The sequence below is a fragment of the Cuculus canorus genome, chromosome Z (genome assembly GCF_017976375.1).
Source record: "Cuculus canorus isolate bCucCan1 chromosome Z, bCucCan1.pri, whole genome shotgun sequence".
Taxonomy (NCBI): domain Eukaryota; kingdom Metazoa; phylum Chordata; class Aves; order Cuculiformes; family Cuculidae; genus Cuculus; species Cuculus canorus.
Window position 1 is genome coordinate 56,400,495 of NC_071441.1, and position 24,130 is coordinate 56,424,624.

General features: G+C 45.8%; 1 protein-coding gene across 11 annotated transcripts in view; it reads left to right on the forward strand.

Annotated features, from left to right (window-relative positions):
* The window catches only part of ELL2 (elongation factor for RNA polymerase II 2), a 71,527-nt gene that overhangs the window by 36,703 nt on the left and 10,694 nt on the right, over window positions 1-24,130 (forward strand). For 4 of the 11 annotated variants that reach the window (XM_054054401.1, XM_054054399.1, XM_054054400.1 and 1 more), the window contains 9 exons: window positions 2,756-2,880; window positions 3,000-3,090; window positions 4,598-5,165; window positions 7,946-8,015; window positions 12,069-12,240; window positions 13,245-13,289; window positions 14,486-18,075; window positions 18,163-18,240; window positions 21,296-21,436. In XM_054054401.1, coding sequence (XP_053910376.1) covers window positions 2,756-2,880; window positions 3,000-3,090; window positions 4,598-5,165; window positions 7,946-8,015; window positions 12,069-12,240; window positions 13,245-13,289; window positions 14,486-14,632 — 1,218 coding nt within the window. In that variant the 3' untranslated portion in view covers window positions 14,633-18,075; window positions 18,163-18,240; window positions 21,296-21,436. Of the gene's footprint in view, window positions 1-2,755; window positions 2,881-2,999; window positions 3,091-4,597; window positions 5,166-7,945; window positions 8,016-12,068; window positions 12,241-13,244; window positions 13,290-14,485; window positions 18,076-18,162; window positions 18,241-19,462; window positions 21,437-24,130 lie in introns of those variants that run through there. The other 7 variants (XM_054054405.1, XM_054054406.1, XM_054054402.1 and 4 more) reach the window with 7 other exon arrangements.

A 24,130-nucleotide genomic window follows, 5' to 3' on the forward strand; every position in this document is an offset into this window, starting at 1 on the left:
GCCCCAGAGTGCAAGTCCACGTGAGGAAAGGAAATAAATATTAACCAGTTTGGGAGTGGGGGGTGTTTTTGTTTTGCTGGAACAGCAGACAATAATTAACTGTTTCATTGAATCACAGAATGGTTTGGGCTGGAAGGGACCTCAAAGCCAATCCAGTTCCACCCAATGGGCAGGGGCACCTCCCACTGGATCAGGGGCTCAAAGCCCCATCTAACCTGGCCTTGAACACCTCCAGCAAGGGAGTGGCCACCACTTCTCTGAGCAACCTGAGCCAGGGCCTCACCATCCTTATCGGGAAGAATTTCTTCCTAATGTCTCTTCTAAATCTTCCTGCTTGCAATTTAAAGCTATTCTCCTCTGTCCTATCACTCCATGCCCTTGTAAAAAGCCACTTCCCAGCTTTCCTGGAGCCCCTTTCAGTACTGGAAACTCCTCTAAGGTCTCCTTGGAGCCTTCTCTTCTCCAGGCTGAACTAGACCAAGTCTCCTGGCCTGGCCTTATAGCAGAGGTGCTACAGCCCTCACATCATCTCCATGGCCTCCTCTGGACCCATTCCAACAGTTCCATCTACTCCTTATGTGGGGGATAGTTTGCCATAGCATTAGTATTAAGGAACACTGAAAGATGTTGCAGCCAAATCATAAAAGAAGGTCATGGTCTGATTTTGAGCATAGTGTTTCTTTGCCATCATGTGGTTTGTGTCCTAATCTTACTTGGAACCCTTTTTTATTCAGTAGCTTTTCCACTGCTGCTTTGAGTGAAGTTCCACTTCTATCACATCCACCAAAATCATTGGTAGGCCTATAATTTTGTAGATGAAACTTTTATGCTTTGTGTCTCAAAGTGTCAGTAATTTACTGCTAGAAAAAGCTCAGAAAAGGCTTCTTGAAGAATTGGAGGATGCAGAGTCTTCTCCCTTAGTTCATAAATACGCCATGTGCACTTAGAATTATGCATGTGTTAATAGGTAAAGTAACAACCTTTTCTGTTTATCTAGGAAAAAAGTGGTATGGAACCTCTTAAAGTGAGTAAAAGTCAGCATTTAAACAGTATTGGTTGACCCTACACTGAATTTTAAAAACTCATTGCATTATGTTAGGTGTTGTTGCTTTGTTTGCCTGATACGATTTTAGGGGTTTTTCACACTGAGTTCACACAAAGAGTAACAAAAGCCACATTTTTGCACCTAAATTGAAGTTATTGACTAAGGTTGATTATAGAACTCCAAAAACTCAAGTCCCCAGAGAATAAAAGGTGCAAAAATATTCTCCTGTCCAATTATGCTTGACAGTGTTTGAGGAGACTTTCCTGGCATCCACTCTCCGTGCATTGTGTGAGCTACATCAGGGGTCTGGGTTGCATTCAGCAATGGTCACATGAGCAGCACTACACCCTGAAAAGCCTCGCTTTGTTTCTTTTGTATTCATAATAGGGGTTTTTTACAAATCTAAAATCAGCAGCTTGAGCTTGCTGAGATCTCATAGGCACAGATTTGCTTCTTTTAGAATACAGCTATAATTCCATTTTTAACAAGTGAATTATTGTTACCTTTAAATTTATTTCAAGCAGGAGGGAGACAGGCACACAGACACAAGTTAGTGTTTATCTGTCATGTTTTGAAAGAAAAAACAGGCAAAGCTGCAGAAAGTGGCGGTTGTGTTGAGTTATTCGGCATTTTCTATAAGGCGAATTGATGGACTGTTTTGTTTCATGTTTTCTCTGCACCTGTGAAGAGGCATCAGTGACGAAGTCTCAGCAGCACTTTAGGTGTCAATGGTCTCACTATCTTATTGTAATCTTTTGAGCATATTTTCTTCAGGAAAAATAAACTTGTTTTGTTTTCAGAGGTGTACAGGAGTAGCAGCTTTCCAGTAAGTGAAGAGGGCCTACAGGAAAGCTGGGGAGGGGCTTTTTACAAGGACCTGGAGTGATAGGGCAAAGGGGAATGGCTTTAAATTGGAAGGGGCAAGATTTAGAAGAGACCTTAGGGAGACTTTTTGACCTGAGGGTGGGGAGGCCCTGGCCTATGTTGCCCAGAGCAGTGGTGGCTGCCCCATCCCTGGAGGTGTTCAAGGCCAGGTTAGATGGGGCTTGGAGCCCCTGATGCAGTGGGAGGTGTTCCTGCCCATGGCAGGGTGTTCAAACTGGATGGACTTTGAGGTTCCTTCCAACCCAAACCATTCTGTGATTGCATGATTCTAAATGATTTAACATGATGATGGAAAACAGGCATTGCTTAAGGTGCAGTCTGTGCTCTGTTGTTGCAGGGTAGCTGTGCAAAACAAAAGAACCCACCCTCCTGATGTCGAATGACTCTAAATTTGGCTGTGGAGATGGTGTTCTTGAGTTCTTAAAGAACAAAAATAAGTAGAAATAAAAACTAGACCTCTCAATGTATTTCAAACAGTGAAGATTGAAGGATTTGGCATACTTTGCCTTGATTCTTAGTGCTGTGTTAAAGACAAAAAGGCAAATACATGGTGCAAGAGAGGTTTTTGTAGAGCACGTTTTTACACATGCTTGCAGCAGTCTGGCCTTTTCTTACATACAGATTTCTACATCCTGAACAGACTGTGTGTTTAAAATCTGTGCTTATTCCATGCGAGCTACTTTGATCTTCACAGCTAAAAAACCCTGGAAAACTGGCACGTGATTTTGTTTACAGCTTTGATTCAGCTTTGTGTCACTGATCTTGTTTTTGTAGTTTGCGTTTAGTTATAATAAACATATATTTTTCTTCACTGCCTCCCTGCAGGTGGCCAACCTGAACCCAAAGGATAATTCTTACTCTCTGAAGGATTTTGCATTCAAAGAAATTCAGAAAGATTGGCCTGGATACAGCGAAACAGATAAGAAATCATTGGAGTCAATACTTTCTGAGTAAGTTCAGTCTCTAGGGGAAGGAAAATAGCATTTAAAACCCTTTGAATGTCTTTCTTCTCTGTAAGGAAAGAACTATTTTTTGCCCTGTAACCTGAAATGTTGGCTCATCCTTACAGAAAATTAAAGTCATCTCAGAACGCCACCAGCAGCAGCCATTTGGAATCTACTGTAACTTCTAAGAAAGAGCCTCCAGCAACTTCTTCTCAGGTATTTTGATTTTCTGACACCATTTACGGTGTATTAAGGTTTATCACACTTTAAATAGGTGCAAAAGCTGTGATGTGAAGCTGTGATTATTATCTTTAAGACACGAAAGCCTGAAGTTTTTATTTCTAATTGGATTATTATCTTTTTTTAAAGATGGTTGCACTTTCACATTGCCAAAAACTTACAGTCACATAGCTTAAGGGCTGCTATATTTACTGTTCTGTATTTCAGAGTGTTTATTGCAATGCTCAGAAAAACAAACAATTCCTGTTTACTCACTATTTTGTGAATACAGCTGGAAGACACCACCACTGTTGTGGTCAAACAGCCAACAAACTGGCCCAAATCATGATTATCCGTTGACCTTTTGGAAGCCTAAACTCACCTGCAGAGCTTAAACTCACATGCTGAGCTTCTGGGTTACCCGTTATTGTTGCACTTTCTGCTTAAATACTTAAAACTGCTTTGTGTTGCTGAATAACTTGTTTATATCAGTGTGTAGGAAGGCCTTCTGAGGTGTGTATATGTTCTTGTTATGTGGTTGCATGTGTTAATGGATCTATGCTATGTGGTAGTTATAGAATCGTAGAATCATGGAATGGTTTCGGTTGTAAGGGACCTTAAAGCCCATCCACTTCCACCCGCTGCCATGGGCAGGGACACCTTCTGGATTGGGACCTCAAAGCCCCATCCAACCTGGCCTTGAACACCTCCAGGGTTATGGGGCAGCCACCACTTCTCTGGGCAATGTGGGCCAGGGCCTCCCCACCCTCATTGTGAAGAATTTCTTCCTAATGTCTAATCTAAATATTTCCCCTTCCAATTTAAAGCAATTCACCCTCGTCCTATCACTCCAGGCCCTCGTAAAAACCGCTTCACCAGGTATCTTGGAGCCCCATTCAGGACTGGAAGTTGCTCTAAGGTCTCCTTGGAGCCTTCTCTTCTCCAGGCTGAACAACCCAAACTCTCTCAGCCTGGCCTCATAGCAGAGAGGCTCTAGCCCTCGAATCATCCTCAGGAGAAGGAGATGTGGGGTAGTGTTCCAGCTGGAGAACACCTGTAACAACACAGTGGCACTTTTACCTGTTCTTATCAGCCATGCATGTCACGCACTCTGATAAACACATTGCTATGTGCTTCATGGGGCTGTGTAGTAAATCATGTGGCCCAGAGTTTTACTAAATTGCTGGTTTGTGACAGTGAAAGCCAATGTGTCTGAACAGAAACCAGTGCCTAAACAATAACAGCCTGACCTTGTTGTGGTGAAGCCTTTGACAGAGCTGATGGAGAGCATCTTTCTCCCAAAGGCTTTTAGCCATAGATTTGAAGAATAATTTGGTAAATCATAAGATTAGAAACTAAGAATGAAATAAACCATGTATTTAGCTGCCGTACTTCCTTGTTTAATGACTGCTTTTAGGTAAGAAAGATGTGGCTTTGACAACTGCCTGTTCAGAAATGATCCATTTTCATAGGAGCAGAACCTAATTCTGCTGCTTTTTTTAAGGTTTTCTCATTATTACAGAAGCGACTCATGAATTCCAATTTTATTGATCCTCTGAGGAACAAAAGGCAGAGGATATCTCGCCTGGTCAGTCGAGCGCAGCAGTCACTCAGCAGCCCCTGGCCTGCCTCTGGCCAGAAAGCCACTACCACCTCTCCGCCACCTCTTCCCCCAGCAGCCGCCTCGACTCCCACTCCTCTGCCGCTGCCTTCCACCCTTGTTCCCACTTCCAATGCTCCTCAAAGTGTCATCTCCAGCTCCCCCAGCACCCCTGAGGGGCGAGGGACGCAAGACCTGCCAATGGACAGCTTCAGCCAAAATAGCAGCAGCACCTGTGGGAACCAGCAGCAAAAATATACCTCTTGGACTTCTTTGGGAATGCTGGCGTCTGCGGCAAGGCAGGTAGAGCCTCCCAGATCCACAGACAAGAAACGTTTGAAGTTCCAGAAGCCTGGGAAGGTAAAGGAGTGTAAGGAGAAGGACAACACAAGTGCCAGTGAGGAGGAGAAAGACGTTAGAAAAGAAGAAACTACCAGGCTGAAAAAGTCCTCCCATTCAAATATAGGTGAAGGTATTAATGCTTTGCTTTTCCTAACTATTACATAGTGAGAAGAGGCCAGTAAGTCTAGGGACTGGGAACGCGAATGATCTGGGTTTTTATATTGAGTGCATTGCCATTATTCCTGCTTTATGGTCATAAAGGATCAATATATTTCTTCTTTTCTGCCATTGCATTACATTGTAACTGTTAGCTTTAAAAAGGAAAAACACAAAAATCAGAAGCTGGACTTGTTCTGATGGAGCCACCATTTAAAATTAGATTCATTTTTAAGAATTGGAACAAAGAAATCTCAAATGGCTCTCTTTGGGGCAGAAACTGGTAACGGGGAAGAGGTGGGCACCAGCAAAACACAAGGAATGGGGTTTTTAATTTCTTCTTTTCCAGTAAACTGACAGCTTGCTGAAACAACAGCAACTTGCTTTTTCCAACAGCAAGCTTTAACATGCTGAAAATGAAAACCTGTCACTCATAGTTATTGCATAGCAGTTTACTGCAACACATAAATGTATGTATTTTATGGTATTTTACAATACAATGTTCATTGAACTTAGGCTTTTCATGGAAAGTCTAAAACCTGTATAACCAGCACACAGCTTGTTAGAGCTTTGGTTTGAGCAGTGCTGTAAGCTCCTCTCCATCCTCACCACAGAACTTCTGGCTTCCAGAGGTGTAGAAATGGTACGCACTTAAAATGGCATTGAAATCTAAACAGAAATGCACAGAGAATACTCAATTTCTTAACACACAGTGCAGGGCAGAGTGCAGCCCCTTTGTGTGTGTGCTGTCCAAATTCAGAGGTTCGACTAGCAAATCGAAGACAGTTTTAGCACTTTCCTACTATAGCCTGCATCCAAAAGTGTGCAGGGCATCGCTTTGGAGGGGTCTTGTGCTTGTAGAAAAGGGTGCCTTGAGATGATCTCTTGACATTTACCCTGGACACACTGCACAGTGCCTGCAAGGCTTGGGATTGCTTTGAAAATCGTAGAATCATAGAATGGTTTGGGTTGGATGGGACCATGAAGGTCATCCAGTTCTACCTCCTGCCACGGGCAGAGACACCTCCCGCTGGATCAGGGGCTCTGAGCCTCATCCAACCTGGCCTCCAGGGATGGGGGGAGCCACCACTTCTCTGGACAACCTGGGCCAAGGCCTCACCACCCTCACAAAAGAACATTTCTTCCTAAGATCTCATCTAAATCTCCCCTCTTTCAGCTTAAAACCATTCCCCTTGTCCTGTCCTTGCACTCCCTGATCAAAAGCCCCTCCCCAGCTTTCCTGGAGATCCTTTCAGTACTGGCAGCTGCTCTAAGGTCTCTCTGCAGCCTTCTCTTCTCCAGGCTGAATAACCCCAACTCACTCAGCCTGTCTTTGTAGCAGAGGTGCTCCAGCTCTCACATCATGTCCATGGCCTCCTCTGGACTTGCTCCAACAGATCCTTGTCCTTCCTGTGCTGAGGGCTCCAGTGCTGGATGCAGGGCTCCAGGTGTAAGGTATTTATGCCTGGGTTCACAAACATGTGAGCATCTTTCTCGAGGAGCCAGTAACGTCATTCTGAGAACAACTAGGGAAGGAGAAATCTGTACTGCATGTTGGGTTGGTGCTTTCACTGAAGCTTTCAAAGGTTCCAAGTCATGACAACAAATGCACCTGAGTTGCTGGAAATGAAATGGACACAGGAAAACTGTTCACAAGAGCTGTATTGTGCATGCCGTGACTGAGTGTTTCTGACTGCATTTCTCTCAAGTTTTGTTCCCACTTTTACTCTCCTTTTCGAACCCCTGCTGCACCACATAGTAATTTTAGTATTAAAAGTGAAAGAATTGAGTAGAGCATCGTATGATACCTCTTTTCTCTCCCCTTCACTTAAAGCTCTGATAGCTTAGAGATCAACAAGGCTGGATGAGCTTTAGTAGAGACATACTGTTTAAACGGTGGCAATGTAAGCCAATAATGAATATAAAGAACATGTAGATTTTAAGCTTGCCACAAACCCCAAATGAAGACCAGAGAGAGATTACCAAGACAGTGAATGCTCTTTCCTGCTCCAGCTAACTTTTCTTTACAGTGACTGTCTTCTTGTTCATCAAAAAGATTGGGGGCTCTTGAAATATTCCTTCAAGAAGAGGGATTAGAGATTAAGTGTAATGTGCTCTCATAATGTCATTTAAAAGAGCAAAAGAGCCATTTACAGGTACAAATAACTTTCAGACCCAGTACTGCCACGTTAACAAGGAGCAAGCCTTTGTTGCAGGTTACTGGAGCCTGAATGCCAGCAGCCCCTATACAATGCTATTGACTTTCCTGCTTGGAAGAGCGCTGGAATGAAATCTAGCTTTAGATATCTGTAAGTGGCAGGGAAGGAGGGCTCTATAAAAATATGGCATGAAGAGAACTTCAGTTTTCTACTCTATTTCTCACTTGGAACACAAAAGTTGAGATTATGTATGTATGAATATACAGACACAGCCCAAGCTGTCCTCTTTTCTGCAGCTACATATGTTGCTGCATAAATTGAATTGCTGTGCAGATACCACATCATGTCTTCAAATGAGAAAAGCTGACCTCGGGTTAACACTGTGGTAGTGCAGAGCCTCTAGAGTAAAATATCTGAGCCCTCTCGCTAGACCCTGGTACTGCCGACTGCAGAAAAGTTTGTGTGAGCCCCTATTCCAAGTAATTTGCTGTGACAATAAAGCTCTAAAGGTCTTTTCCAAGCCCATGAGGTTGGTATTGTTTGGCTACATTAAAAACCTGTTTATTGCAAGTGTCAAAACTCTGCTTTTCTGCAGGAGTTAAAGAAACTTGCACTGCCTCCACAGATGCTCCTTCATCAACAAGTGAACTGCCAGACTACTTGATGTGAGTAAAATAAAAATTAACTCTTATTCCCACTCATCATAGGTCATTTTTCAACTGCTTTAAAAACTTGCTTAACAACCAAATTTCAAATACTCAAACTGTAGCTTTAGAATTATTTAGAATAATTTCAAGTTCCTTTAAGTAACTCAGCTGCCTTATTTGAGCACCTGCAAGTTTTAAACTCTGAGGTTGTCCCTTAATTATTGCAAGGGAAAAGAGCAGTTAAGAAGATTTCTTTTGATATATTTTAGAAGCAGACATAAAAGTCAAGTTCATTCTTCTTCAAGGTCACAATAAAAAAGGAATGTGAGCATGTGCTGTTTTCTCCGTAGAGGAGAGGCAATGCAGGACAAAAACTGAATGCTAAAAACTGAATAGCTAAACTTTAGCATCTTTCCTTTGTTTTCACTGCTCAGTGCATCCAAGCTGGAAAGGTGGGAAGGGAAAATAGCGGGATTTAAAGCCAAGTGCTACAGAACCAATACGGCTACTCCCTAACTTGAATTAACATTCAAAGTTATTTCATAGAATCATGGGATCCCTAGGTTGGAAAAGGCATTTAAGATCATTGAGTCCAACCATCCCTGTCCACTACTCAACCAGATCCCTGAGCACCTCATTTGCCCATCTGTTAAACCTCTCCAGGGATGGGGACTCCACCACTTCCCTGAGCAGCCTCTGCCAGTGCTTGAGAACCCTTTCAGTGAAGTAATTGTTCCTCATGTCCAATCTGATCCTGCCCTGGTGCAACTTGAGCCACTTCTAAAACTTTGATGTAAAATGTCCAGTGACTGACTTGAAGCTACAGCAAAACACCCAAGTTTTTCAGCCTGGAGAAGGCTGCAGGGAGACCTTAGAGCAGCTCCGTACGGAAAGGGGCTCCAGGAAAGCTAGGAAGTGACTTTTTCCAAGGTCCTGGAGATACAGGACAAGGGGGAATGGCTTTAAATTGGAAGGGGGGTCATTTAGATGAAAATTCTTCCCAGTGGAGGTGCTGAGGCCCTGGCCCAGGTTGCCCAGGGCATTGGTGGCTGCCACATCCCTGGGGGTGTTCAAGGCCTGGGTGGATGGGGCTTTGAGCCCCTGATCCAGTGGGAGTTGTCCCTACCCCTGACGGGGTGTTGAAACTGGATGGGCTTTGAGGTCCCTTCCAACCCAAAGCATTCTGTGATTCTATGATTTCACTGTAGACCAAAGCACTAGAGAAACCTCTCAATTCATATTTCATGTTTTCACTGCTAAATTTTGGCTACAAAGGACTATAAAAGTGCATTAAGCTTGCATATGAAATGTTACATATCCACCATGCCCGGCATGTTGCAGCCTGTAAATTACAGAAGGACATGCCTTTAAGCTTAGTTTTAGCTCCTTAATGAGTTGTCACACTTCAGATTAACATTCCCAAAAGTTAAAATTCAGCTGCAGTATGAAAAAAAAGGTTTTCATCCCTCTTAAAGCAGTTGCTTTGAAACAAAATAGCTCAAAACGCAGGTGGTTTTTTTGTTTAATATGTTTTTGACAATTAAAACTTTTCTATCAGGAGGAGTTTTCCTTCCAGTTTTGAAACAGAGAAATCTCTCCCAAAAATGCCTGGTTTTTGTGTTCTTTATTGGTGGCCTGTATTAAAAAGGTGAAAATTGAAGGAGGCTGCAGTGGAATAATCAGAATAATTCAGTCAGTGCAAGATGAATTTCTAATGAAATGGAGTTTTTTTAGGGAGGCAAGCACAGTTGGGAGCAATCTAAAGCTCTTTCCTCACTGGGAAGGATGAATCTGGAGAGGTTTTGATGGCCCCTCATTGCTCCAAGCTGAAATGAGCCTGTGGTGGGAAAAGCCAGGATGAGCCTGGCAGTGCAGTTTTGCAGCATCAGCTGCAGTGATGGGGTCAGCCCCCTCATTGTGTTTGCAGTGCAGGACAGGAGAAAGTATGGTATTTCTCTGTTAAATCGCTCTGGATTACCAGGTTCACCAACTCCTGTCATAGAATCATAGAATCATAGAATCATGGAACGGTTTGGTTTGGAAGGGACCATGAAGGTCATCCAGTCCAACACCCCTGGAGGAGCAGGGACAGCTTCAGCCAGATCAGGTTGCTCAGAGCCCCATCCAACCAGGCCTTAAACACCTCCAGGGATGGAGCCTCCACTGCCCCCTGGGCAACCTGTGTCAGTGCCTCACTACTCTCAGTGTAAAAAATACCTTCCTTATCCAGTCTAAGTCTCCCCTGCCTTAGTCTAAAACTACTACTCCATGTCGTGTCCTTCCACAGCTTTCTGGAGCTCCTTTCAGTACAGGCAGCTGCTCTAACCTCTCCCCAGAGCCTTCTATTCTCCAGGCTGAACTTAAATCTCAGTCTGGCCTCAGAAGAGGGGCTCCAGCCCTGGGATCATTACCTCCTCCGGACTTGCTCCAACAGTTCCTTGTCCTTCTGATTTTGGGGACTCCAGAACTGGACACAGGGCTCCAGGTGGGGTCTCAGGAGAGTGGAGCAGAGGGGCAGAATGCCCTTCCTTAACCTGCTGGTCCCACTGCTTTGGATGCAGCCTGGGATACTTACTTTATCAAGGAGGAATGGAATGAGAAGGTGACAGCGTACCAGTCAGAGGAATAATGTCAGGAAAGGAGGTCAGGCCCCCTTGAACTTCACCTGCATTAAAGTAAGTGGTGTGGTAGCACCCTGCATCACATTTAATACAGTAACGGATACTTCATGGGGCGACAGAAACTAATCCTGACCCTGCAGGGGAGGGTTTATTGCTTCATATGTCAGGCTGAGAGCTCAAACCTGCCTTCAATTCCCATCCTTTGCTGAGTGAAAGCAAACAGATTCAGCTTGTGCTGTCTGCTTCCCAGTCAGCTGAGGGCAGTGGTACTGCAGAGTGAGGTACACAGTTATTTGATGTAATTGGATAATAAAGTTAGATGCTAAAAATCATTCAAAAATACCCCAAAAAGCCCTTATGCAAGATTACATGAAGTTGGATCAGTGAAAGCTTTACTCTCACAAATAAACTACTGGCCATGGTGCCCTGGAAAAGAATTAGGTCACGCTGTTTCAGAGATCTTGCTGATCCTTACAGAAAGGTTGAAACCTGAGAGCACCTGCAGTCTGCTGCAGTTTAAAGGAGTTGAGTATTACAGCAAGAGAAGCTGTAATAAACTACTCAAAGTGCTATGTAATTCGTGAGCATAATTGTAGATTTGGCACAAAGGTGATTTCTGTCTCAGTACAGAATCATGGAATGGTTTGTGTTGGAAGGGGCCTCACAGCCCATCCAGTTCCAATCCTTGCCATGGGCAGGGACACCTCCCACTGGGTCAGGGGCTCCAAGCTCCATCCAACCTGGCTTTGAATACCTCCAGGGGTGGGGCAGCCAGCACTGCTCTGGGCAACCTGGGCCAGGGCCTCACCAGACTCACAGGAGAGCATTTCTTCCTAAGATCTCATCTAAATCTCCCCTCTTTCAGCTTAAAACCTTTCCCCTCATCCTATTCCTGCACTGCCTGATCAAGAGCCCCTCCTCAGCTTTCCTGCAGCTCCTTTCAGAACTGGAAGCTGCTCTAAGATCTCCCCATAGATTTTTCTTCTCCAGGCTGAACAGTCCCAACTCTCTCTGCCTGTCCTTGTAGCAGAGGTGTTCCAGCCCTCGTATCATCTCTGTGGCCTCCTCTGGACTTGTTCCAACAGTTCCATGTCCTTCTCGTTCTGGGAGTTGCAGAACTGGACACAGGACTCCAGATGAGGTGTCACAAGAGGAGAGCCAAGGAGCAGAATCCTCTTTTGAATGATCACTAATGCTTTTTAAGTGTACTTCACTTATTTTTGCACAGCTTCTAAATGAAATGTCTGAAAAGTAAAAACATTAGCAAATAACTGTCATAAAAATATGTCTCTATGTATATACCTCTGTAATTTCCTGAACACATTCTGTTGGAGCATGAGTGCTTGTGTTTAGAAGCAATCAGTCACATCATTGGCTGACGTAAAGCTTAGATGCCTGTGCTTGGTATTGTCTTAGTGTAAAATTGCACGTGTGCTTGATTTTCCATCAGAAAATACAGAGCTATAGTCTCGCACGAGCAGCGCCAGAAGTACAAGAGTGACTTCAATGCAGAGTACAATGAATACAGGAACTTGCATGCTCGGATGGAGAGTGTCACCAGGAGGTTCATGAAGCTTGATGCACAACGAAAGCTTCTTTCTCCAGAGTCCAAAGAATATCAGGTAAAGAAGGATGAAACTGTGAAGATTGTGTTTAATCTCCCTCTTATCCCTTCCAAAAGTCTGTGTTTTCACCACAGGCAGACTCCTCAGTGTGTTTATCTGTTAAAATTCTATTGACGTGACTTTAAAAGACATCTAATCTTTTAAAAGAAAAGCTGGGTTCAGTGTCTGAGTAACTAGTGGCATGGCAGGACGTGCCCAGCTGGCTCAGGCTTTGCTGACCACCTCAATTCCTCCACATGTTGAGGGAGTGCTGGATCACAGGTGGGGAGAAGATTGGAAACACAGGGAAACCAGCATTTATAATCCCAAAGCTTTCCTGACCCTCTCTTTCCCATGCCTTTTTATATTTAATTACACCCACAGCCACAAATTCTTTGTCTTCCAAGAGGCTGATCCCAGCTACGGTGTTAGCACAGAAGGATGTTAAAAACCTGATATTCTGGCATTGCATCGTGGCCTTCTCTGCATCAGACTTACAAATTCCACTTGATTAATATCAAAATCATTTAATTCTGTGTGCTCACCGAGGATTTTTGGTTGCCTTTATTTAGATTTTTGGCCAGATTGGAAATCTGTTTGTGGACAGGAGGGGTTTGTAAAATCCCTGGTGCAGCTGGCTTACACAAAAGGAAACCCTGCAGGATTTTGCTCAGACCCTGCATGGGCCAGCTCTGATTTTTGTACCAGCACAAAGCCCTGCAAAAAGTTGTTTAGCCCTCATACCTCACCTATTAGAGCTGTCTGTGATGGCACAGTGGCACTAGCCGCTTCTCAAAGGGAATTTTCAAACCCACGCTCCCTTTTGTTGCCTATTTAGAGGTTTATCTGCAGATCTTGGGTATTATGGAGTATCCAGAAGGCTATTTTTGGCAATGTAGGAGAGTGGTGCCTCGTGGATAAGAAAATACGTTGAGTAAAACTGAGTGTATTTTTAGTGTTTTACATGAATTCACATTTTCTGATACTAGTGAAATATTGTCTTCATGTTTTTTTTCCTGAAGGTTCTTCAAGAGGAGGTCTTAGAAGAATATAGAAAGTTAAAACAGGTGGGGGTAACATCAGGTTTGTGGGAAGTCATAATCACAGACGATGGCTCCAGGCTGTTTTTAAGAATCATGGAATCATAGAATGGTTTAGGTTGGAAGGGAACTCAAAGCCCATCCAGTTCCAAACCCCTGTCATTGGCAGGGACACCTCCCACTGGATCAGGGGCTCTAAGCCTCATCCAACCTGGCCTTGAACACCTCCAGGGATAGGGCAGCCACCAATGCCCTGGGCAACCTGGTCCAGGGCCTCACCACCTCCACTGGGAAGAATTTCTTCCTAATGTCTAATCTAAATCTTCTCATCTCCAATTTAAAGCCATTCCACGAAGTCCTGTCACTCCAGGCCCTTGCAAAACGTCCCTCCCCAGCTTTCCTTGAGCCCCTCTGAGTATTGGAAGCTGCTCTAAGGTCTCACTGCAGCCTTCTCTTCATAGAATGGTTTGGGTTGGAAAGGACCTCAAAGCCCATCCAGTTCCACCCCCTGCCATGGGCAGGGACACCTCCCACTGGATGAGGGGCTCGAAGCCCCATCCAACCTAGCCTTGAACACCTCCAGGGATGGAGCAGCCAGCACTGCTCTGGGCAGCCTGAGTCAGGGCCTCACAACCCTAATTGTGAAGAATTTGTTTCTGATGTCCAATCTAAATCTTGCCCCTTCCAATTCAGAGTCATTCCTTCTTGTCTTGTCCCTGCACTCCCTGATCAGAAGCCCCTCCCCAGCTTTCCTGGAGCCCCTTTCAGTACTGGAAGCTGCTCTAAGGTCTCCCCTGGACTTTATCTTCTCCAGGCTTAACAAAATCAATCTCTCAGCCTGGCCTTGTATGGGAAGTACTCCAGCACTCACAGTCACATCTGTGGCCACCTCTGGACCAGTTCCAACAGTTCCATGTCCTTTTTTTGGGGTTTCCTGAACTGGACACAGGACTCCAGGTGGGGCTGCACCGAAGCGGAGCAGAGGGACAGAATCCCCTCCCTCGCCATGCTGGTCCCACTGCTTTGGATGCAGCCCAGGACACGGGTGTTTTCTGGGCTCTGAGTGCACATTGCTGTCTCGTGTGGAGCTTCTCATCCACCCAAGTCCTTCTGCTCAGGGCTGCTCTCATTCACATCATCCCCTAGCCTGTTTTGACATGATATATTGACCACTGCAGAAGTGTTTTCATGCCCTAATTTTCTTTGTTAATTTGTCTTTTCAGTCCAGTCCCAACTACTACGAGGAGAAGTACAGGTATGAATATTTGCACAAGAAGCTTTCTCACATCAAGAGACTCATTAGGGAGTTTGACCATCGGCAAGTGGAGTTGTGCTGTTGGTCTCCTTCTTCGTCTGGGACATGTGAATGAACTGAAAATTATTTATTTATTACTTAAGATGAGTTGCTCTGAGATTATAAGATTTAGTACCATACTTTTGCATTCAAAAGTTTCAGTATTAGCAGACTTAACTACATTCTTCATTATTGATGTTACTTATATGCCTATTTGAAGCTGCTTTTTGTGGTCCCTTCGTTCTTCAAGACTTATGTTAGTCCATTGAAATAACTTTTATCAGTAGATGCTGGGGATTTAGTACATCTACTATTAAGTTGTGCACCTTTTAAGGGAATATTGTAGAAACTTGAAGTGCTTTTTGGATAAATATAAGGCTGTTTTCTGACCTTTTCTTGTTAATGCAAACTCTTTGCCTTAAGTGGTAGAAGGTTTAGAAATTTGCACTAAATAATAATAATAATTAAAAAAAGAAAAATGCCATTGTTTTGGAGGGTTGAAGAGGCATGTCTGTGTGCTGTATACAGCCCATTTTGTTACAGCAGAAACTAACCCCTGCAACTTAAACCCCCCAACTGCAGTGGTTGCCTTAAGGTATTTGCTGGTGTACATTTTGTGTAGTTGAAACGATTTATCTACACGGCTTCCCGCTTCACTGAAGCAGCTGGGAAAGCATTATGTGGCCTAACGGAGTCTGGGTATGTGCGTGTGTGCGTGCATGTGTGTTCTCTGTGTATGTGTGCGCATCTGAGTGCGAACATGCTGGGGATAATTAAACAAAGCTGCTACTCTTGGTAGGCCCAAACGCTCAGGTTAAAACAACTTGATGAGTGTTGCTGTAGGTTTTTTTTTTCCTATGAAATCACTACTTCTGTCATGGAAAGTGAGGGTGTTTCCATTTCAATAGTTTGTCAGCTTTAATAATATTAGGGAGATTGATACTTTACAAAAATGAAACATATAGTTTTGAGGCAGGATTGTAAAATTAAATGTGTAGGCAACCTATTTATATACTACTATAAAGTATTTTTTGGAGAGAATATGCAAAGAAGCTATTGCCTACATGACCTATATATTTAAAGACTTTTTGTCCTGGGTGCCAGGAATATAACAAAGAGCAAATGCGTTTAACTATAAAATACTGTGATCACTTAACAGCACAAAACATTCATTTCATGCAGTTTTATTTGGTTTGTTTTGATGTAAACCAAAATTGCTGATTTTATCTTGTGAAAAACACAGGTTATTTGGTCAAAATGAAGTAAGACCCTTGTATGTCTTTACTGTGTTTTGTCTTTTCGAAATGCTGCCAACTGAAAAGGGAAGCATTATGTTTACAAATCTGGTTTATTTGGGGAATTCATGCCAAAAGTCAGTAATATCAATAACAAGCTTTATCTTCAGTATCAAAAAAAGAAACAAACTGCTGTGTATCGTTGTAAACCAGTAAATGTCTGATTGCCACAAAACATGCACTCAGGTGAAGGGGAGCAATCAAATTTTTGCCTTAACTTTGCGAGTTCAGAGACGTTATTCCCAAGGATGGAATAGCAAGCAAAATGCATCCCTTTCTGCTGTGTTTGTGTTATTTACTTGAACCAGGTTGATTTTGGGTCCCTTAGGTTGGTACAGTTGTCTTCAACTCCACATTTCAAATGACAGAATGAAGAGAGGGCTTCTTTCTTCCCATTAAGAGCTGCATTTACCGGGGTTTGACAACTGAATCTGGCCCTGCGCATACACACACGATGATGCCCAGGTGTGAAATGCATGGGCTGTATAACTCACCGCATCTGGGTGGTTCACCTTCAACCTACAAACGAAGTGAGTCCTTCAGACTGAAATAATGTGAAGCTCCTGGTGTTGGACCCATTTTGGCAATTGATTGCCCTTCATCTTAAACCATGTGCCTGAATCTGATGTCAGCTGTCACCACGGGACAGACAGTGCTGCTGCTGCAGCAGCCTTGGTGTTGCCGTTGTTCGTAGCGCGATTGCTGTAGAACCAGTGCAGTTCACTTGATTTTTTCCACCCATTGCCTTTTGCTGTTGGCCTGTTTTCACATGCACCTCCTGGTTTTCAGGTTGCATGTGCATTGGCTGCATCGAGGAGGAGGTTAGTGTCGAAGAAGGAGGTTGATGCCAGAGAGAGGAGTTTGGTGCCAGAGGAGGAGGTTGGTGTCGGAGGGAAGAGGTCGGTGCCAGAGGAGGAGGTTAGTGCTGTTTCAGAGGTCCAGCACTGCATCTCACCGTCAGACCCAACCAGCTATTGTAAAAGCCTTAACTGAAGGCTTTTCCCACTTACACTGAGTAGTCCTGACAGCCTGCAGTTTGCAAAACAGTGCTGTAAATCCATGTATCTCCTGCTTCCCTGGAGTTAACATCCCCGTTCAGCTCACGTCCCTCACCTGTTGAAGCAGGACTGTGACTACGTTCTGCCTTTTGCTGTAAAACCACCTTGCTCGCTCAAAGAAACCAACACTGCCTGTGGCTGGGGTCACACTACTACAAAGCTAGTTTCTAATGTAGAAAATGAGCAGCCACACACAGCTTCTTCATGGAAACTGTGAATATCACTGCAGGAAAGTAACTACAAGCTTGAGGGGGATACAATAGCTCTGTCCTGTGAGCTGAAAAACCAAAGGCTGGGAGGATCAGTTTCCAGTCTGGCTGGGGTTTTGAGGGACAAAGGCTGTGCTCAGAGTAGTTTTGTTTTTAAATTGCAGTTACACTCTAAGCTGTCATGTCACTGCTTTTCCATTTCCAGTTCACCGTAGCAGTTTTTCAAAAAATAGATAGTACTGTTAAGATCTTCTGGAATTGTTCTTTAAAATGCGTAGACGAGTGTTGAAGGCAAGTTACTGAGACAGGTTTAGACAGATTTTAGGTGTTGGTATTGTAACTGTGCTCATTGTTCATCTTCTTTAAAATGAAGTTTTTGCAGCTAGTCCTTTAGATACATAGTCATTGATTCACGCACACCTGTTGCTACTTTGGAGTAAAGTTCTTTTAGCTTCATTATGAATTGTTTCTGTATGTGATAGGGGAAGGATGTGACAGCAATTCCATGCCCTTCTTTTGAGGAAGGTTATGAAATTGATGAAGGCAGGATAATATTTGGGAGGCTGAAGGCTTAAGATGGGGCTGTGAATCCCCCTTTCCTGACTTTCAGTGTGTTTTTATGACTTTTTTGATTGTTTCCATACAAAACTGTATTGGGGCTCCATATGTGAACCATCCTGAGGCATTCATTAGTGAACACTTGAGACATTGTTGCCCCACTGATCTGCATCAACACAAGCTCAATAAAATGAATTCATTTTCTGATCTTAAGGCTCTGCCCTCTCCTTGACTGGGGTGGGGAGGATCCTCTCCAGAGGCAAATGGTGTGATTCTGCCATGGGGACCACTGGCTTTGCTGCCAGAGCACAGAGTAAATGCTGATGGACAAGAGACACAGCAATGGCACTCACCCCACCATTAACATCCTGCTGATGATTAGACAGAGAAATGAGAAAGGTGGGCATTAAATGATTTGACTGTTTGACTGAGACTGCTGCACCAATTCGAGCTGAAAATGAACATACTTGGGTATCTTCCCTGCAGGTCATCCTCTGTCTGTGACCACTCTGCCTTTTTTACCTCAGGTTCAATTTTTTTTCGGCGACATCCAGCGGCAGGACGGTGAGTACTGCGGCGGGGCGGCCATCTGAGGTGGTGGGGCACTTCCCTGAGACGGGAAAAACCTAGGAAAACCTAAGCGGGAGCGGGGCGGGCGGCGCTCGGCTCCTGACGCGCGGCAGCGGACGGTCCCGCGCGGTGCCTGACGAGACGGTCTCCCCGGCTACCGCGGGAGAGTTAAACGGTCTCTTGAGAGCATGGCGACTGGGAGCGCGGCGAAGAGGAGCGAGGCAAAGAGGTGCTGGGCACGTTATTACGAAGGGGCAGTTCGAGCGGACAGGGCGAGCAGGAAGGGCTCGGGGAGAGGCTGGTGGCGGATCAGACGGGGCGGCGGACCATGGTGGCTACCAGGCAGAAGATTAAAACTGCTCCGGGAGCAGCAGCCAGCAGGATGGATACTGCCACCCAGACAGAGCCGCAGTGGGTCCATGCAGCCACGCAGACCCTGGGCTGTAGGCAGTGCCCCCCTCCCACACCAGCCCGTGCCTCTGATACCGGCTATGCTTGTGGGAGCTGTGCGCGACTCGGAGAACTCCTTCACATGGTGGCAGAGCTGAGGGAGGAGGTGAACAGATTAAGGACTATCAGGGAATGTGAGAGGGACATAGATCTTTGGAGCAGTGCCCTCGCACAAACCCAGCAGGCTGCTGGAGCCAGTGTGGCGGAGCAGCTCGATCCTATAATCTGTGAGGCAGGGGGAACAAGAGATGGGGGATGGCAGCAAGTTCCTGTCCGGCACAGGAAACCTGCTCCCCCCACCCGGACAACTAACCCCCAGATAGCCCTCAGAAATCAATATAAAACGCTGCAGGTGGAACCTATTCCCCAGGAAGAAGAAGATGGTCCCCACAGCCTAGAAACATTCCCTAGGCTCCAGCATCCTCAGAGGGCCCTAAAAACATCCTCTGTCAATAAAAAGAGGAGAGTGATCGTCTTAGGGGATTCCCTTCTAAAAGGAGTGGAGGGACCCATCTGCAGACCGGACCCGCTCCACAGGGAGGTCTGCTGCTTGCCCGGGGGCATCAGTGAGGGACATCAATAGAAAACTCCCTTCCTTGGTCAAGGAAACGGATTACTATCCCCTGCTAGTATTTCAAATAGGTAATGATGGCTTACAGCGCAGAAAGCTGAAAGCCATCAAAAGAGACTTCAGGGCTTTAGGGAGGATGATGGAGGGCTCTGGAGCACAAGTGGTGTTTAGTTCTATCCCAATACTAAGGAATATGGAACAGGAGGTCAGGGACAAACAGCTGATTAATGCCTGGCTCCGAGCCTGGTGTGAGGAGAGAGGCTTTGGCTTCTTTGATCATGGGGTGACCCACCCACCCCCAGGTTTTCTTACTAGGGATGGGTCATACTTGTCTCCAAGGGGGACTAAAGTTATCTCTAAAAATCTAGTTAGGCTCTTAAATAAAGCTTTAAACTAGTTGTGAAGGGGGAAGAGGAGGAGACCAGGCTAGTTGGGAATGAGCCTGGAAGTGGGACACCGGCAACTGAGAAATGGTGTGCTGGAGAGGACCACCAGTACACCACCACAGGGCAAGTGAGGGTGAGTACAAGTGGGGACAGTAAGGATGAAACTGGGTCTGTGGAATTAGTTATTCTAAGGACCAGTCAATCGAGAATGAACTCTCTTCCCTTTACGAGGGCTGAAGGTTCATCAGCCCAGCTGAAGTGCATGTACAGCAATGCACGCAGCATGGGCAATAAGAAGGAGGAGCTGGAAGCTGTTGTAGGGCAAGATGACTATGATGTCGTTGCCATCACAGAAACGTGGTGGGATGACTCACATAACTGGACTACAGCTATGTTGGGATATAAACTCTTCAGGCAGGACAGGAAGGGTAGGAAAGGAGGCGGGGTAGCCCTCTATGTTAAAGAGTGCTTTGATACTCTTGAACTGGATTACAGTGAGGATGGGACCGAGTACCTATGGGTTAAAATCAGAGGAGCCCACAAGACGGGGGACTTTGTGATAGGAGTCTGTTACAGACCACCCAGCCAAGAAGAAGCAGCTGATGAGCTCTTCTATAAACAGCTGGGGATAGTCTCTAAATCTCTGCCTCTTGTCCTTGTGGGTGACTTTAATTTTCCGGATGTCTGCTGGGAGTACAATACAGCAGAAAGGAAACAGTCTAGGAGGTTCCTGGAGTGCATGGAAGACAACTTCCTCGCACAACTGGTTAGTGAACCAACAAGGGAGGGTGCCTTCCTAGACCTGCTGTTTGCGAATAGAGAAGGTCTTGTTGGGGATTTGACGGTTGGAGGACGCCTGGGACTAAGCGATCATGAGATGATAGGGTTTTCAGTTCTAGGTGGGATAAAGAAGGGGACTAACAAAACTATCACATTAAACTTCCAGAGGGCAGACTTTGGCCTGTTCAGAAGGTTGGTTAGCAAAGTCCCATGGGAAACAGTCCTTCAGGGCAAGGGAGCCCACGAGGGTTGGGCGCTCTTGAAAAATGAAATCCTAGCAGCTCAAGAGCAAGCCATCCCTGTGTTCCAGAAAAGGAGCCGGCGGGGGGAAAAGCCAGCTTGGTGGAGCAGGGAGATCTCAAGATGTGTCAATAATAAGAAGAAGCTCTATGTGCTTTGGAGGAAAGGACAGGCATCTTGGGTGGACTACAGGGACGAAGTGAGATCGTGCAGGGAAAAAATCAGGAGGGCCAAGGCCCAACTAGAAATAAAACTCGCTAAGTCTGTGAAAGACGACAAAAAGTCTTTCTACAAATACATTAACAGGAAAAGGAGGACAAGGGAGAATATCCAGTCCCTATTGGATGCAGAAGGAAGAACAGTGACAGGGAATAAGGACAAGGCTGAGGTACTTAATGCCTTCTTCGCCTCAGTCTTTAATAGCAAAGAAAGTTGTTCCTTCTGTTTACAAACCCAAGAGTTAGAGGAGCAGAATGAGGCTCCCATGATCCAAGATGAGGCGGTTAGAGACTTGCTTGCCCAGCTAGACTCCCACAAGTCTATGGGGCCGGATGGGATCCACCCAAGAGTATTGAAGGAGCTGGCGGATGTCCTTTCCAAACCCCTATCCATCATCTTCCAGCGGTCCTGGCTGACTGGGGAAGTTCCACTGGACTGGAGGCTGGCTGATGTTGTGCCCATCTACAAGAAGGGTTGCAGAGAGGATCCGGGAAACTACAGGCCTGTCAGTCTCACCTCAGTGCCGGGGAAAGTCATGGAGCAGGTAATCTTGAGTGCTGTCATGAAGCACATGCAAGAGAACTGGGTGATCAGGCTCAGTCAACATGGGTTTATAAAGGGCAGATCTTGCCAAACTAACCTGATCACCTTCTATGACAAAATCACTCGACTACTGGATGGGGGAAAGGCTGTGGATGTAGTCTTCTTGGACTTCAGTAAAGCCTTTGACACAGTTTCTCACAGCATTCTGCTGCAGAAACTGTCAGCCTCTGGCCTGGACAGACGCACACTCTGCTGGGTTGAAAACTGGTTGGATGGCCGGGCCCAGAGAGTGGTGGTCAATGGAGTTAACTCCAGCTGGAGGCCAGTTACAAGTGGAGTTCCTCAGGGCTCAGTACTGGGTCCAGCTCTGTTCAATGTCTTTATCAATGACCTGGATGAAGGCATTGAGTGCACCCTCAGCAAGTTTGCAGATGACACTAAGCTGGGAGGAAGCGTGGATCTGCTGGAGGGTAGGGAGGCTCTGCAAAGGGATCTGAACAGGCTGGACTGCTGGGCCGAGACCAATGGCATGAGGTTTAACAAGGCCAAATGCCGGGTCCTGCACCTGGGGCACAACAACCCTATGCAGTGCTACAGACTGGGGGAAGAATGGCTGGAGAGCTGCACAGAAGAGAAGGACCTGGGGGTAATGGTTGGCAGCCGACTGAACATGAGCCAGCAGTGTGCCCAGGTGGCCAAGAAGGCCAACGGCATCTTGGCTTGGATCAGAAATGGGGTCACCAGCAGGTCCAGGGAGGTGATTCTCCCTCTGTACTCGGCACTGGTGAGACCGCACCTTGAGTACTGTGTTCAGTTCTGGGCCCCTCACCACAAGAAGGATGTTGAGGCTCTGGAGCGTGTCCAGAGAAGAGCAACGAAGCTGGTGAAGGGTCTGGAGAACAAGTCTTACGAGGAGCGGCTGAGAGAGCTGGAGTTGTTTGGCCTGGAGAAGAGGAGGCTGAGGGGAGACCTTATTACTCTCTACAACTACCTAAAAGGAGGTTGTGGAGAGGAGGGAGCTGGCCTCTTCTCCCAAGTGACAGGGGACAGGACAAGAGGGAATGGCCTGAAGCTCCGTCAGGGGAGGTTCAGGTTGGATATCAGAAAAAAATTCTTCACAGAAAGAGTCATTGGGCACTGGAACAGGCTGCCCAGGGAGGTGGTCGAGTCACCTTCCCTGGAGATGTTTAAGGAACGGGTTGATGAAGTGCTGAGGGACGTGCTTTAGGGAGTGTTGGGAATGGTTGGATTCGATGATCCAGTGGGTCCTTTCCAACCTGGTGATTCTGTGATTCAATATCCTTTCTCTCACTTCCCTCTCCTTGGCTGGAGATGACCTGTGTTCCGTGTCTTCTGGTGCTGGGGCCAATTTCCAACCTAGGAGAGCAAAATGTTCACCTACTAAATTGCATTTCTTGTTTTCTTCTCTCTTCCAAGTCTTGGACTCCTGTCTGTGCTTCTTAATTACAAAGCACAGGACACAGTCGTGGCAAAATGCTTTAGCACTGGTGAGGCCGCACCTCGAATACTGTGTTCAGTTCTGGGCACCTCGCTACAAGAAGGATGTTGAGGCTCTGGAGCGTGTCCAGAGAAGAGCAACGAAGCTGGTGAAGGTGCCGGAGAAAAAGTCTTTAGAGTAGCGGCTGAGGTTGTTTAGCCTGGAGAAGAGGAGGCTGAAGGGAGACCTTATTGCTCTCTACAACTGCCTGAAAGGAGGTTGTGGTGAGGTGGGTGCTGGTCTCCCAAGTGATAGGTGATAGGACAAGAGAGAATGGCCTTAAGCTGTGCCAAGGCCAGTTCAGATTGGAGAGCAGCAAAAACTTTGCAGAAAATGTTCTCAAGCACTGGCAGAGGCTGCCCAGGGAGGTGGTGGAGTCCCCGTCTCTGGAGATGTTTAACAGACAGGTAGATGAAGTGCTTAGGGATATGATTTAGTAACGGACAGGTACTGTTGGACTTGATTTAAAGGTCGTTTGCAACCTAGGGATTCTATGATTCTGTGATTTTCTAGGAGAAACTGGTCTTCTACACGAGATTACCAAGGGCTGTAACTGCTGTGTTGCTCTCTGCTAGCAGGGCTTCCCCTGCTACCACTGCTCTGAAATGGGCACACACCATCCCCAGGTAACCCTTGAAGGCTGAATACCAAGTCACAACCCCAGAAGGAAGATGCCAGCTGTTACTTCTGTGATTTGCAGCTAATGTGATGCTGTTCCACTGCACTGTTTCTAACCATCCATCCATCTATCCCTTGCTGTGGCAAATTGCTTGTAGTTGCACATTTTCGTCACAACACAGTCAAAATTTCACCAGACAACCTTCCAGAAAACAGAAGGTGAACAGGTTCTCAGCAGTGGCAGCAACGATGAGATAAAGCTGTCATAACAATGTCCTTGGATGAAACACCTCTTGCCTCCAAAACCATTGTAAAAGCCCCAAAGAAGATGAAAAATGCAGGGGGGGCTGCACAAAGTTCATAAAGCTCCTCCACTCCCAAGACAGTGCTAGGAGAACCAGCATAGCGTGAAACGGGTAGAACAGAGAAAGTAGTGACAATTTTGCAGCTCAGGAGTGAAAGGACAAAGCAAGTGGTTCAAGAGAAGCTAAAGGAAGGTGGACCCTAGAATGTCTTGAAGTGCTGTGAGCAGCAAATGCAGATAATGCAGAGGATTGTGGAGCAATACACACAAAGTTG